The sequence below is a fragment of the Crinia signifera genome, chromosome 2, assembly GCF_055691185.1.
Source record: "Crinia signifera chromosome 2, ASM5569118v1, whole genome shotgun sequence".
Lineage (NCBI taxonomy): Eukaryota > Metazoa > Chordata > Amphibia > Anura > Myobatrachidae > Crinia > Crinia signifera.
Window position 1 is genome coordinate 449,637 of NC_139218.1, and position 15,557 is coordinate 465,193.

The 15,557-nt window shown below is 50.2% G+C and overlaps 1 protein-coding gene across 1 annotated transcript in view; it reads left to right on the plus strand.

The window, feature by feature from the left end:
- Positions 1 to 15,557, plus strand: part of VPS28 (VPS28 subunit of ESCRT-I) — a 104,973-nt gene that overhangs the window by 50,108 nt on the left and 39,308 nt on the right. Inside the window, exons 6-8 of the mRNA XM_083171423.1 lie at positions 7,947 to 8,052; positions 9,651 to 9,752; positions 10,417 to 10,470. Of these exons, the coding sequence (XP_083027549.1) occupies positions 7,947 to 8,052; positions 9,651 to 9,752; positions 10,417 to 10,470 (262 nt within the window). The remainder of the gene's footprint in view (positions 1 to 7,946; positions 8,053 to 9,650; positions 9,753 to 10,416; positions 10,471 to 15,557) is intronic.

Sequence of the window (15,557 nt, forward strand, 5' to 3'; positions counted from 1 at the left end):
CCTGCTGGGTGGTCTGGGACGTGTGACAGTGGGTAATACACCTGTGCCCCTGCTGGGTGGTCTGGGTAGTGTGACAGTGGGTAATACACCTGTGCACCTGCTGGGTGGTCTGGGTAGTGTGACAGCGGGTAATACACCTGTGCACCTGCTGGGTGCTCTGGGTAGCGTGACAGCGGGTAATACACCTGTGCACCTGCTGGGTGCTCTGGGTAGCGTGACAGTGGGTAATACACCTGTGCACCTGCTGGGTGCTCTGGACAGTGTGACAGTGGGTAATACACCTGTGCACCTGCTGGGTGGTCTGGGTAGTGTGACAGCGGGTAATACACCTGTGCCCCTGCTGGGTGCTCTGGGTAGCGTGACAGTGGGTAATACACCTGTGCACCTGCTGGGTGGTCTGGGCAGTGTGACAGTGGGTAATACACCTGTGCCCCTGCTGGGTGGTCTGGGTAGTGTGACAGCGGGTAATACACCTGTGCACCTGCTGGGTGGTCTGGACAGTGTGACAGCGGGTAATACACCTGTGCACCTGCTGGGTGGTCTGGGTAGCGTGACAGTGGGTAAAACACCTGTGCACCTGCTGGGTGGTCTGGACAGTGTGACGGTGGGTAATACACCTGTGCACCTGCTGGGTGGTCTGGGTAGTGTCACAGTGGGTAATACACCTGTGCCCCTGCTGGGTGGTCTGGACAGTGTGACAGCGGGTAATACACCTGTGCACCTGCTGGGTGGTCTGGACAGTGTGACAGTGGGTAATACACCTGTGCACCTGCTGGGTGGTCTGGGTAGTGTCACAGTGGGTAATACACCTGTGCCCCTGCTGGGTGGTCTGGACAGTGTGACAGCGGGTAATACACCTGTGCCCCTGCTGGGTGGTCTGGGTAGTGTGACAGCGGGTAATACACCCGTGCACCGGCTGGGTGGTCTTCTACGTGTGACAGTGGGTAATACATCTGTGCACCTGCTGGGTGGTCTGGACAGTGTGACGGTGGGTAATACACCTGTGCACCTGCTGGGGGGTCTGGGTAGTGTGACAGTGGGTAATACACCTGTGCACCTGCTGGGTGGTCTGGGTAGTGTCACAGTGGGTAATACACCTGTGCACCTGCTGGGTGGTCTGGACAGTGTGACAGCGGGTAATACACCTGTGCCCCTGCTGGGTGGTCTGGGTAGTGTGACAGTGGGTAATACATCTGTGCACCTGCTGGGTGGTCTGGGCCGTGTGACAGTGGGTAATACACCTGTGCACCTGCTGGGTGGTCTGGGACGTGTGACAGTGGGTAATACACCTGTGCCCCTGCTGGGTGGTCTGGGTAGTGTGACAGTGGGTAATACACCTGTGCACCTGCTGGGTGGTCTGGGTAGTGTGACAGCGGGTAATACACCTGTGCACCTGCTGGGTGCTCTGGGTAGCGTGACAGCGGGTAATACACCTGTGCACCTGCTGGGTGCTCTGGGTAGCGTGACAGTGGGTAATACACCTGTGCACCTGCTGGGTGCTCTGGACAGTGTGACAGTGGGTAATACACCTGTGCACCTGCTGGGTGGTCTGGGTAGTGTGACAGCGGGTAATACACCTGTGCCCCTGCTGGGTGCTCTGGGTAGCGTGACAGTGGGTAATACACCTGTGCACCTGCTGGGTGGTCTGGGCAGTGTGACAGTGGGTAATACACCTGTGCCCCTGCTGGGTGGTCTGGGTAGTGTGACAGCGGGTAATACACCTGTGCACCTGCTGGGTGGTCTGGACAGTGTGACAGCGGGTAATACACCTGTGCACCTGCTGGGTGATCTGGGTAGTGTGACAGCGGGTAATACACCTGTGCCCCTGCTGGGTGGTCTGGGTAGTGTGACAGAGGGTAATACACCTGTGCACCTGCTGGGTGCTCTGGGTAGTGTGACAGTGGGTAATACACCTGTGCCCCTGCTGGGTGGTCTGGGTAGTGTGACAGTGGGTAATACACCTGTGCCCCTGCTGGGTGGTCTGGGACATGTGACAGCGGGTAATACACCTGTGCCCCTGCTGGGTGGTCTGGGCAGTGTGACAGCGGGTAATACACCTGTGCCCCAGCTGGGTGCTCTGGACAGTGTGACAGTGGGTAATACACCTGTGCACCTGCTGGGTGGTCTGGACAGTGTGACAGTGGGTAATACACCTGTGCACCTGCTGGGTGGTCTGGGACGTGTGACAGTGGATAATACACCTGTGCACCTGCTGGGTGCTCTGGGTAGCGTGACAGTGGGTAATACACCTGTGCACCTGCTGGGTGCTCTGCGTAGTGTGACAGCGGGTAATACACCTGTGCCCCTGCTGGGTGCTCTGGGTAGTGTGACAGTGGGTAATACACCTGTGCCCCTGCTGGGTGGTCTGTGTAGTGTGACAGCGGGTAATACACCTGTGCCCCTGCTGGGTGGTCTGGGTAGTGTGACAGTGGGTAATACACCTGTGCCCCTGCTGGGTGGTCTGGGACATGTGACAGCGGGTAATACACCTATGCCCCTGCTGGGTGGTCTGGACAGTGTGACAGCGGGTAATACACCTATGCCCCTGCTGGGTGGTCTGGGTAGTGTGACAGTGGGTAATACACCTGTGCACCTGCTGGGTGGTCTGGACAGTGTGACAGTGGGTAATACACCTGTGCACCTGCTGGGTGGTCTGGACAGTGTGACAGTGGGTAATACACCTGTGCCCCAGCTGGGTGCTCTGGACAGTGTGACAGTGGGTAATACACCTGTGCACCTGCTGGGTGCTCTGGGTAGTGTGACAGTGGGTAATACACCTGTGCCCCTGCTGGGTGGTCTGGGTAGTGTGACAGTGGGTAATACACCTGTGCCCCTGCTGGGTGGTCTGGGACATGTGACAGTGGGTAATACACCTGTGCACCTGCTGGGTGCTCTGGGTAGTGTGACAGCGGGTAATACACCTGTGCACCTGCAGGGTGCTCTGGGTAGTGTGTCAGTGGGTAATACACCTGTGCACCTGCTGGGTGGTCTGGGTAGTGTGACAGCGGGTAATACACCTGTGCCCCTGCTGGGTGCTCTGGGTAGTGTGACAGTGGGTAATACACCTGTGCACCTGCAGGGTGCTCTGGGTAGTGTGACAGTGGGTAATACACCTATGCCCCTGCTGGGTGGTCTGGGCAGTGTGACAGCGGGTAATACACCTGTGCCCCAGCTGGGTGCTCTGGACAGTGTGGCAGTGGGTAATACACCTGTGCACCTGCTGGGTGCTCTGGGTAGTGTGACAGTGGGTAATACACCTGTGCACCTGCTGGGTGCTCTGGGTAGTGTGACAGCGGGTAATACACCTGTGCCCCTGCTGGGTGGTCTGGGTAGTGTGACAGTGGGTAATACACCTGTGCCCCTGCTGGGTGGTCTGGGTAGTGTGACAGCGGGTAATACACCTGTGCCCCTGCTGGGTGCTCTGGGTAGTGTGACAGTGGGTAATACACCTATGCCCCTGCTGGGTGGTCTGGGCAGTGTGACAGTGGGTAATACACCTGTGCACCTGCTGGGTGCTCTGGGTAGTGTGACAGCGGGTAATACACCTGTGCCCCTGCTGGGTGCTCTGGGTAGTGTGACAGTGGGTAATACACCTGTGCACCTGCAGGGTGCTCTGGGTAGTGTGACAGTGGGTAATACACCTGTGCCCCTGCTGGGTGGTCTGGGTAGTGTGACAGTGGGTAATACACCTGTGCCCCTGCTGGGTGGTCTGGGTAGTGTGACAGTGGGTAATACACCTATGCCCCTGCTGGGTGGTCTGGGTAGCGTGACAGTGGGTAATACACCTGTGCACCTGCTGGGTGGTCTGGGCAGTGTGACAGTGGGTAATACACCTGTGCACCTGCTGGGTGGTCTGGGTAGTGTGACAGTGGGTAATACACCTGTGCACCTGCTGGGTGGTCTGGACAGTGTGACGGTGGGTAATACACCCGTGCCCCAGCTGGGTGGTCTGGGCCGTGTGACAGCGGATAATACACCTGTGCACCTGCTGGGTGGTCTGGGTAGTGTGACAGTGGGTAATACACCTGTGCACCTGCTGGGTGGTCTGGGTAGTGTGACAGTGGGTAATACACCTGTGCACCTGCTGGGTGGTCTGGGTAGTGTGACAGTGGGTAATACACCTGTGCCCCTGCTGGGTGGTCTGGGTAGTGTGACAGTGGGTAATACACCTGTGCCCCTGCTGGGTGGTCTGGGACATGTGACAGCGGGTAATACACCTGTGCCCCTGCTGGGTGGTCTGGGCAGTGTGACAGTGGGTAATACACCTGTGCCCCTGCTGGGTGGTCTGGGACATGTGACAGCGGGTAATACACCTGTGCCCCTGCTGGGTGGTCTGGGTAGTGTGACAGCGGGTAATACACCTGTGCCCCTGCTGGGTGCTCTGGGTAGTGTGACAGCGGGTAATACACCTGTGCCCCTGCTGGGTGGTCTGGGTAGTGTGACAGCGGGTAATACACCTGTGCCCCTGCTGGGTGGTCTGGGTAGTGTGACAGCGGGTAATACACCTGTGCACCTGCTGGGTGGTCTGGACAGTGTGACAGTGGGTAATACACCTGTGCACCTGCTGGGTGCTCTGGGTAGTGTGACAGTGGGTAATACACCTGTGCACCTGCTGGGTGGTCTGGGTAGTGTGACAGTGGGTAATACACCTGTGCACCTGCTGGGTGCTCTGGGTAGTGTGACAGCGGGTAATACACCTGTGCCCCTGCTGGGTGGTCTGGGTAGTGTGACAGCGGGTAATACACCTGTGCCCCTGCTGGGTGCTCTGGGTAGTGTGACAGCGGGTAATACACCTGTGCCCCTGCTGGGTGGTCTGGGTAGTGTGACAGTGGGTAATACACCTGTGCACCTGCTGGGTGGTCTGGGACATGTGACAGCGGGTAATACACCTGTGCACCTGCTGGGTGGTCTGGACAGTGTGACAGTGGGTAATACACCTGTGCCCCTGCTGGGTGCTCTGGGTAGTGTGACAGCGGGTAATACACCTGTGCACCTGCTGGGTGGTCTGGGTAGTGTGTCAGTGGGTAATACACCTGTGCCCCTGCTGGGTGGTCTGGGTAGTGTGACAGCGGGTAATACACCTGTGCCCCTGCTGGGTGGTCTGGGTAGTGTGTCAGTGGGTAATACACCTGTGCCCCTGCTGGGTGGTCTGGGTAGTGTGACAGCTGGTAATACACCTGTGCACCTGCTGGGTGGTCTGGGTAGTGTGACAGCGGGTAATACACCTGTGCACCTGCTGGGTGGTCTGGGTAGTGTGACAGCGGGTAATACACCTGTGCCCCTGCTGGGTGCTCTGGGTAGTGTGACAGCGGGTAATACACCTGTGCCCCTGCTGGGTGGTCTGGGTAGTGTGACAGCGGGTAATACACCTGTGCCCCTGCTGGGTGGTCTGGGTAGTGTGACAGTGGGTAATACACCTGTGCACCTGCTGGGTGGTCTGCGACGTGTGACAGCGGGTAATACACCTGTGCACCTGCTGGGTGGTCTGGACAGTGTGACAGTGGGTAATACACCTGTGCCCCTGCTGGGTGGTCTGGGTAGTGTGACAGTGGGTAATACACCTGTGCACCTGCTGGGTGCTCTGGGTAGTGTGACAGCGGGTAATACACCTGTGCCCCTGCTGGGTGGTCTGGGTAGTGTGACAGCGGGTAATACACCTGTGCCCCTGCTGGGTGGTCTGGACAGTGTGACAGTGGGTAATACACCTGTGCCCCTGCTGGGTGGTCTGGGTAGTGTGACAGTGGGTAATACACCTGTGCCCCTGCTGGGTGGTCTGGGTAGTGTGACAGTGGGTAATACACCTGTGCACCTGCTGGGTGGTCTGGGTAGTGTGACAGTGGGTAATACACCTGTGCCCCTGCTGGGTGGTCTGGGACATGTGACAGCGGGTAATACACCTGTGCCCCTGCTGGGTGCTCTGGGTAGTGTGACAGCGGGTAATACACCTGTGCCCCTGCTGGGTGGTCTGGGTAGTGTGACAGCGGGTAATACACCTGTGCACCTGCTGGGTGGTCTGGACAGTGTGACAGTGGGTAATACACCTGTGCACCTGCTGGGTGGTCTGGGTAGTGTGACAGTGGGTAATACACCTGTGCACCTGCTGCGTGGCCTGGGTAGTGTGACAGTGGGTAATACACCTGTGCCCCTGCTGGGTGGTCTGGGTAGTGTGACAGTGGGTAATACACCTGTGCACCTGCTGGGTGCTCTGGGTAGTGTGACAGCGGGTAATACACCTGTGCACCTGCTGGGTGGTCTGGGTAGTGTGACAGCGGGTAATACACCTGTGCCCCTGCTGGGTGGTCTGGACAGTGTGACAGTGGGTAATACACCTGTGCCCCTGCTGGGTGGTCTGGGTAGTGTGACAGTGGGTAATACACCTGTGCCCCTGCTGGGTGGTCTGGGTAGTGTGACAGTGGGTAATACACCTGTGCCCCTGCTGGGTGGTCTGGGACATGTGACAGCGGGTAATACACCTGTGCCCCTGCTGGGTGCTCTGGGTAGTGTGACAGCGGGTAATACACCTGTGCCCCTGCTGGGTGGTCTGGGCAGTGTCACAGTGGGTAATACACCTGTGCACCTGCTGGGTGGTCTGGGTAGTGTGACAGAGGGTAATACACCTGTGCCCCTGCTGGGTGGTCTGGGTAGTGTGACAGAGGGTAATACACCTGTGCCCCTGCTGGGTGGTCTGGACAGTGTGACAGTGGGTAATACACCTGTGCACCTGCTGGGTGGTCTGGGTAGTGTGACAGCGGGTAATACACCTGTGCACCTGCTGGGTGGTCTGGGTAGTGTGACAGAGGGTAATACACCTGTGCACCTGCTGGGTGGTCTGGGTAGTGTGACAGAGGGTAATACACCTGTGCCCCTGCTGGGTGGTCTGGACAGTGTGACAGTGGGTAATACACCTGTGCACCTGCTGGGTGGTCTGGGTAGTGTGACAGCGGGTAATACACCTGTGCCCCTGCTGCGTGGTCTGGGTAGTGTGACAGCGGGTAATACACCTGTGCACCTGCTGGGTGGTCTGGGTAGTGTGACAGTGGGTAATACACCTGTGCCCCTGCTGGGTGGTCTGGGTAGTGTGACAGTGGGTAATACACCTGTGCCCCTGCTGCGTGGTCTGGGTAGTGTGACAGCGGGTAATACACCTGTGCCCCTGCTGCGTGGTCTGGGTAGTGTGACAGCGGGTAATACACCTGTGCACCTGCTGGGTGGTCTGGGTAGTGTGACAGCGGGTAATACACCTGTGCCCCTGCTGGGTGGTCTGGGCAGTGTGTCAGAGGGTAATACACCTGTGCACCTGCTGGGTGGTCTGGGTAGTGTCACAGTGGGTAATACACCTGTGCACCTGCTGGGTGGTCTGGACAGTGTGACAGTGGGTAATACACCTGTGCCCCTGCTGGGTGGTCTGGGTAGTGTGACAGTGGGTAATACACCTGTGCCCCTGCTGGGTGGTCTGGGTAGTGTGACAGTGGGTAATACACCTGTGCCCCTGCTGGGTGGTCTGGGACATGTGACAGCGGGTAATACACCTGTGCCCCTGCTGGGTGCTCTGGGTAGTGTGACAGCGGGTAATACACCTGTGCCCCTGCTGGGTGGTCTGGGTAGTGTGACAGCGGGTAATACACCTGTGCCCCTGCTGCGTGGTCTGGGTAGTGTGACAGCGGGTAATACACCTGTGCACCTGCTGGGTGGTCTGGGTAGTGTGACAGTGGGTAATACACCTGTGCCCCTGCTGGGTGGTCTGGGTAGTGTGACAGCGGGTAATACATCTTTATTCCTCACTTCACATTTGTTGACACGGTTTCCTCTCTGTTGTCCAGTCACCCCGGTAGAGCAGTGGTGTGTATTACCTGTGCTGTAGCAGGAGTCTTACCCCCACCTGTTTCCCTGTTCTGAGCCCTCTCTGCCACACTGTTATGTTTGTACTGTGTCCTTGTGTTTTGCAGGTACACAGCTGCCTGCTCCCGTCTCCTGGTTCAGTATAAAGCTGCTTTCAAACAAGTACAAGGAGCAGAAGTTGGGTCTATAGATGATTTCTGCAGAAAATACAGAGTGAGTCCAGTCTAGATCACACCTCCTCTTTCCCATCACACCCCTCCTCGCGGCCATGCTTCCTCCCTGCCTCACCGGTGCACTGACCACGCCTCATTCCTGCCTCACCCATGTGCTGGCCACGCCTCATTCCTGCCTCACCCATGTGCTGGCCACGCCTCATTCCTGCCTCACCCATGTGCTGGCCACGCCTCATTCCTGCCTCACCCATGTGCTGGCCACGCCTCATTCCTGCCTCACCCATGTGCTGGCCACGCCTCATTCCTGTCTCACCCATGTGCTGGCCACGCCTCATTCCTGCCTCACCCATGTGCTGGCCACGCCTCATTCCTGCCTCACCCATGTGCTGGCCACGCCTCATTCCTGCCTCACCCATGTGCTGGCCATGCCTCATTCCTGCCTCACCCATGTGCTGGCCACGCCTCATTCCTGCCTCACCCATGTGCTGGCCACGCCTCATTCCTGCCTCACCCATGTGCTGGCCACGCCTCATTCCTGCCTCGCCTCATTCCTGCCTCACCCATGTGCTGGCCACGCCTCATTCCTGCCTCACCCATGTGCTGGCCACGCCTCATTCCTGCCTCACCCATGTGCTGGCCACGCCTCATTCCTGCCTCACCCATGTGCTGGCCACGCCTCATTCCTGCCTCACCCATGTGCTGGCCACGCCTCATTCCTGCCTCACCCATGTGCTGGCCACGCCTCATTCCTGCCTCACCCATGTGCTGGCCACGCCTCATTCCTGCCTCACCCATGTGCTGGCCACGCCTCATTCCTGCCTCACCCATGTGCTGGCCACGCCTCATTCCTGCCTCACCCATGTGCTGGCCACGCCTCATTCCTGCCTCACCCATGTGCTGGCCACGCCTCATTTCTGCTTCACACTATGGGGGTTATTCTGGTTCACTCGGAAAGGCACAATCACTCTCTAATGGACAAAACCATGTGCACTTCAGGTGGTCCTGATGTAAGATGTGCAGAGTGAGTTAGAATTGGGTGGGGGGTGTACTTCAAACTGATCTATATTGCAGTGTAAGAATAAAGCAGCCAGTATTTACCCTGCACAGAAACAAAATAACTCACCTAAATCTAATTCTCTGTGCACATGTTACATCTGCCCCACCTGCAGCGCACATGGTTTTGTCCAGAAGGATGAGGAATAGTTTCTTTCCTAGGGCTATTGTAGAATGAAATGCTAATTTGGGTCATGGGGGGGGGGGGGGGGTAATGGGATTTATGTTTTATTGTACATTGTCTGTGGATCCTTCGTATATTATTATATGTATGTATTTGGACTGAGTTTTGTCACCCTAATTGAGGTGATGACCATAAAGACGTATCTAATCTAATTACAGAGTGATTGTGCCTCCGAATAACCCCCAGTGTATCAGGAGTGCTCTGCCGCCATCTCACCCTAGTAGAGATACAGACTTGCCTGGTGCGCTCCAGCGTATAAGGGTCCTTTTCTACAATGTCCCCCTTATTTGCATTGTGGAGTGCTCGGGAAGGCTGGAGCATTTGGGTGGGAACCGCTGGAGGGTGAAGGCTGCCCCACGGGTAAGCAGCACACGCTGTAAACGGATCTCTGGTTTCCACAGCTGGACTGTCCTCTGGCTATGGAGCGTATAAAAGAAGATCGACCAATCACCATCAAGGATGATAAAGGAAACCTGAATCGCTGCATCGCAGATATAGTCTCAGTGAGTTTCCTCCGCTTATTGTGTATGGGGGGTCTGACTGTGGGGTCTAATGAGGTTCTGTGTAGGGTCTCTGGTGCCCATGGGTGGGGTCTCTGTTGTGCCTATGGATGGGGGACTCTCTGCTGCCTGTGGGTGGGGGTCTCTGCCTCCTGTGGGTGGGTGGGGTCTCTGGTGCCTACGGGTCAGTGGGTGGGGTCTCTGTTGTGCCTACAGATTGGAAGTGGGGTGGGCTCTCTGTTGTGCCTATAGGTGGGGGGGCTCTCTGCTGCCTGTGGGTGGGTGGGGTCTCTGTTGTGCCTATAGGTGGGGGGGCTCTCTGTTGTGCCTATAGGTGGGGGGGCTCTCTGCTGCCGGTGGGTGGGTGGGGTCTCTGGTGCCTACGGGTCAGTGGGTGGGGTCTCTGTTGTGCCTATGGATGGGGGACTCTCTGCTGCCTAGGGGTGGGGTCTCTGCCGCCTGTGGGTGGGGGGGCTCTCTGCTGCCTGTGGGTGGGTGGGGTCTCTGGTGCCTATGGGTGGGGGGGCTCTCTGCCGCCTGTGGGTGGGTGGGGTCTCTGGTGCCTATGGGTCAGTGGGTGGGGTTATAGATCAGTGAGTGGGATCTATGTATCAGTGTGTTACAGACAATCTGTCTTTCCTTTGTGACGTGTGGACATCTCTTCCAGCTCTTCATTACTGTGATGGATAAGCTGCGGTTAGAGATCCGTGCCATGGATGAGGTAAGTGTCCGCGCACCTACTGCTTCCTGCAGGTTGTTATTATTATTATAATTTTATTTATAAGGTGCCACAAGTGTTTGGCAGCGCCGTACAAAGGAACAATACAGGGAGACAAAGCTTGGCATAATAACATTGAATAAATAACAAGAATACAGTACAAATAAAGAGCGCCACAGATCAATACACATTACAGCTTAAATGTAAGTAGTGAGGACCCAATCAACATACAACTAGAGGCTTGAGGCCAATGATGGAGATGAGTATGCGGACAAAGATGGGCACTGAGTGTTGGAGTATAGGAGAGCTGTGAGTGACATGTGAGGAGGAGTGGGCTCTGACAACAGGAGGGAAGAGGGCCCTGCTCGGAGGAGCTTACAATCTAGTTTCTCTTACAGTACTGAGAACAGACGCAGGGGAAGTGTCAGCATGCGACAAATGTAACTCTCTCTGCACATGTTACATCTGCCCCACCTGCAGTGCACATGGTTTTGCCCATTTTGAGAACAAATCTGTACTGAGATCAGATCTGAATAAGGGCCTATATGCGAGTGTGCGACCGTGTGTAATAAATATTACTGTGTGTGTGTAATATATATTACTGTGTGTGTATTATATGCTGGTGTGTGACTGTGTAATATGTATTACTGTGTGTGTATTATATGCTGGTGTGTGACGGTGTGTAATATATATTACTGTGTGTGTATTATATGTGAGTGTGTGACTGTGTATTATATATTACTGTGTGTGTATTATATGCTGGTGTGTGACGGTGTGTAATATGTATTACTGTGTGTGTGTGTAATATATATTACTGTGTGTGTGTAATAAATATTACTGTGTGTGTATTATATGCTGGTGTGTGACTGTGTATTATATATTACTGTGTGTGTATTATATGCTCGTGTGTGACGGTGTGTAATATATATTACTGTGTGTGTATTATATGTGAGTGTGTGACTGTGTATTATATATTACTGTGTGTGTATTATATGTGAGTGTGTGACTGTGTAATATATATTACTGTGTGTGTATTATATGTGAGTGTGTGACTGTGTATTATATATTACTGTGTGTGTATTATATGTGAGTGTGTGACTGTGTATTATATATTACTGTGTGTGTATTATATGTGAGTGTGTGACTGTGTATTATATATTACTGTGTGTGTATTATATGTGAGTGTGTGACTGTGTAATATATATTACTGTGTGTGTATTATATGTGAGTGTGTGACTGTAATATATATTACTGTGTGTGTATTATATGTGAGTGTGTGACTGTATTATATATTACTGTGTGTGTATTATATGTGAGTGTGCGACTGTGTATTATATATTACTGTGTGTGTATTATATGCTGGTGTGTGACGGTGTGTAATATATATTACTGTGTGTGTATTATATGTGAGTGTGTGACTGTGTATTATATATTACTGTGTGTGTATTATATGTGAGTGTGACTGTGTATTATATATTACTGTGTGTGTATTATATGCTGGTGTGTGACGGTGTGTAATATGTATTACTGTGTGTGTATTATATGCGAGTGTGTGACTGTATTATATATTACTGTGTGTGTGTATTATATGCGAGTGTGTGACTGTGTAATATATATTACTGTGTGTGTGTGTGTATTATATGCTGGTGTGTGACTGTGTAATATATATTACTGTGTGTGTATTATATGCAAGTGTGTGACTGTGTGATAAATATTACTGTGTGTGTGTGTATTATATGTGAGTGTGTGACTGTGTATTATATATTACTGTGTGTGTATTATATGCTGGTGTGTGACGGTGTGTAATATGTATTACTGTGTGTATTATATGCTGCTGTGTGACGGTGTGTAATATATATTACTGTGTGTATTATATGCTGGTGTGTGACGGTGTGTAATATGTATTACTGTGTGTATTATATGCTGGTGTGTGACGGTGTGTAATATATATTACTGTGTGTGTATTATATGCTGGTGTGTGACTGTGTAATATATATTACTGTGTGTATTATATGCTGGTGTGTGACGGTGTGTAATATGTATTACTGTGTGTATTATATGCTGGTGTGTGACGGTGTGTAATATATATTACTGTGTGTGTATAATATGCTGGTGTGTGACTGTGTATTATATATTACTGTGTGTGTATTATATGCTGGTGTGTGACGGTGTGTAATATGTATTACTGTGTGTGTATTATATGCTGGTGTGTGACGGTGTGTAATATGTATTACTGTGTGTGTATTATATGCTGGTGTGTGACGGTGTGTAATATGTATTACTGTGTGTGTGTTATATGCTGGTGTGTGACGGTGTGTAATATTTATTACTGTGTGTGTATTATATGCTGGTGTGTGACTGTGTATTATATATTACTGTGTGTGTATTATATGCTGGTGTGTGACTGTGTATTATATATTACTGTGTGTGTATTATATGCTGGTGTGTGACTGTGTATTATATATTACTGTGTGTGTATTATATGCTGGTGTGTGACGGTGTGTAATATGTATTACTGTGTGTGTATTATATGCTGGTGTGTGACGGTGTGTAATATATATTACTGTGTGTGTATTATATGCTGGTGTGTGACTGTGCATTATATATTACTGTGTGTATTATATGCTGGTGTGTGACTGTGTAATATATATTACTGTGTGTGTATTATATGCTGGTGTGTGACTGTGTGTATTATATATTACTGTGTGTGTATTGTATGCTGGTGTGTGACTGTGTATTATATATTACTGTGTGTGTATTATATGCTGGTGTGTGACGGTGTGTAATATATATTACTGTGTGTGTATTATATGTGAGTGTGTGACTGTGTATTATATATTACTGTGTGTGTATTATATGCTGGTGTGTGACTGTGTATTATATATTACTGTGTGTATTATATGCTGGTGTGTGACTGTGTAATATATATTACTGTGTGTGTATTATATGCTGGTGTGTGACTGTGTATTATATATTACTGTGTGTATTATATGCTGGTGTGTGACTGTGTGTAATATGTATTACTGTGTGTATTATATGTGAGTGTGTGACTGTGTATTATATATTACTGTGTGTATTATATGCTGGTGTGTGACTGTGTATTATATATTACTGTGTGTATTATATGCTGGTGTGTGACTGTGTGTAATATGTATTACTGTGTGTATTATATGTGAGTGTGTGACTGTGTATTATATATTACTGTGTGTATTATATGCTGGTGTGTGACTGTGTATAATATGTATTACTGTGTGTATTATATGTGAGTGTGTGACTGTGTATTATATATTACTGTGTGTATTATATGCTGGTGTGTGACTGTGTGTAATATGTATTACTGTGTGTGTATTATATGTGAGTGTGTGACTGTGTATTATATATTACTGTGTGTATTATATGCTGGTGTGTGACTGTGTGTAATATGTATTACTGTGTGTGTATTATATGCTGGTGTGTGACTGTGTGTAATATGTATTACTGTGTGTATTATATGTGAGTGTGTGACTGTGTAATATATATTACTGTGTGTGTATTATATGCTGGTGTGTGACTGTGTAATATATATTACTGTGTGTGTATTATATGTGAGTGTGTGACTGTGTATTATATATTACTGTGTGTGTATTATATGCTGGTGTGTGACTGTGTAATATATATTACTGTGTGTATTATATGCTGGTGTGTGACGGTGTGTAATATGTATTACTGTGTGTGTATTATATGTGAGTGTGTGACTGTGTAATATATATTACTGTGTGTGTATTATATGCTGGTGTGTGACTGTGTAATATATATTACTGTGTGTGTATTATATGCTGGTGTGTGACTGTGTAATATATATTACTGTGTGTGTATTATATGTGAGTGTGTGACTGTGTATTATATATTACTGTGTGTGTATTATATGCTGGTGTGTGACTGTGTAATATATATTACTGTGTGTATTATATGCTGGTGTGTGACGGTGTGTAATATGTATTACTGTGTATTATATGCTGGTGTGTGACTGTGTGTAATATAGATTACTGTGTGTGTATTATATGCTGGTGTGTGACTGTGTAATATATATTACTGTGTGTATTATATGCTGGTGTGTGACGGTGTGTAATATATATTACTGTGTGTGTATTATATGCTGGTGTGTGACTGTGTATTATATATTACTGTGTGTGTGTTATATGCTGGTGTGTGACGGTGTGTAATGTGTATTACTGTGTGTATTATATGCTGGTGTGTAATATGTATTACTGTGTGTGTATTATATGCTGGTGTGTGACGGTATGTAATATGTATTACTGTGTGTGTATTATATGCTGGTGTGTGACGGTATGTAATATGTATTACTGTGTGTGTATTATATGCTGGTGTGTGACGGTATGTAATATATATTACTGTGTGTGTATTATATGCTGGTGTGTGACGGTATGTAATATATATTACTGTGTGTGTATTATATGCTGGTGTGTGACTGTGTAATATGTATTACTGTGTGTGTATTATATGCTGGTGTGTGACGGTATGTAATATATATTACTGTGTGTGTATTATATGCTGGTGTGTGACGGTATGTAATATATATTACTGTGTGTGTATTATATGCTGGTGTGTGACGGTATGTAATATATATTACTGTGTGTGTATTATATGCTGGTGTGTGACGGTGTGTAATATGTATTACTGTGTGTGTATTATATGCTGGTGTGTGACGGTGTGTAATATGTATTACTGTGTGTATTATATGCTGGTGTGTGACGGTGTGTAATATATATTACTGTGTGTGTATTATATGTGAGTGTGTGACTGTGTAATATATATTACTGTGTGTGTATTATATGCTGGTGTGTGACTGTGTGTAATATATATTACTGTGTGTGTATTATATGCTGGTGTGCGACTGTGTGATATGTATTACTGTGTGTGTATTATATGCTGGTGTGTGACGGTGTGTAATATGTATTACTGTGTGTGTATTATATGCTGGTGTGTGACTGTGTAATATGTATTACTGTGTGTGTATTATATGCTGGTGTGTGACGGTGTGTAATATGTATTACTGTGTGTGTTTTATATGCTGGTGTGTGACGGTGTGT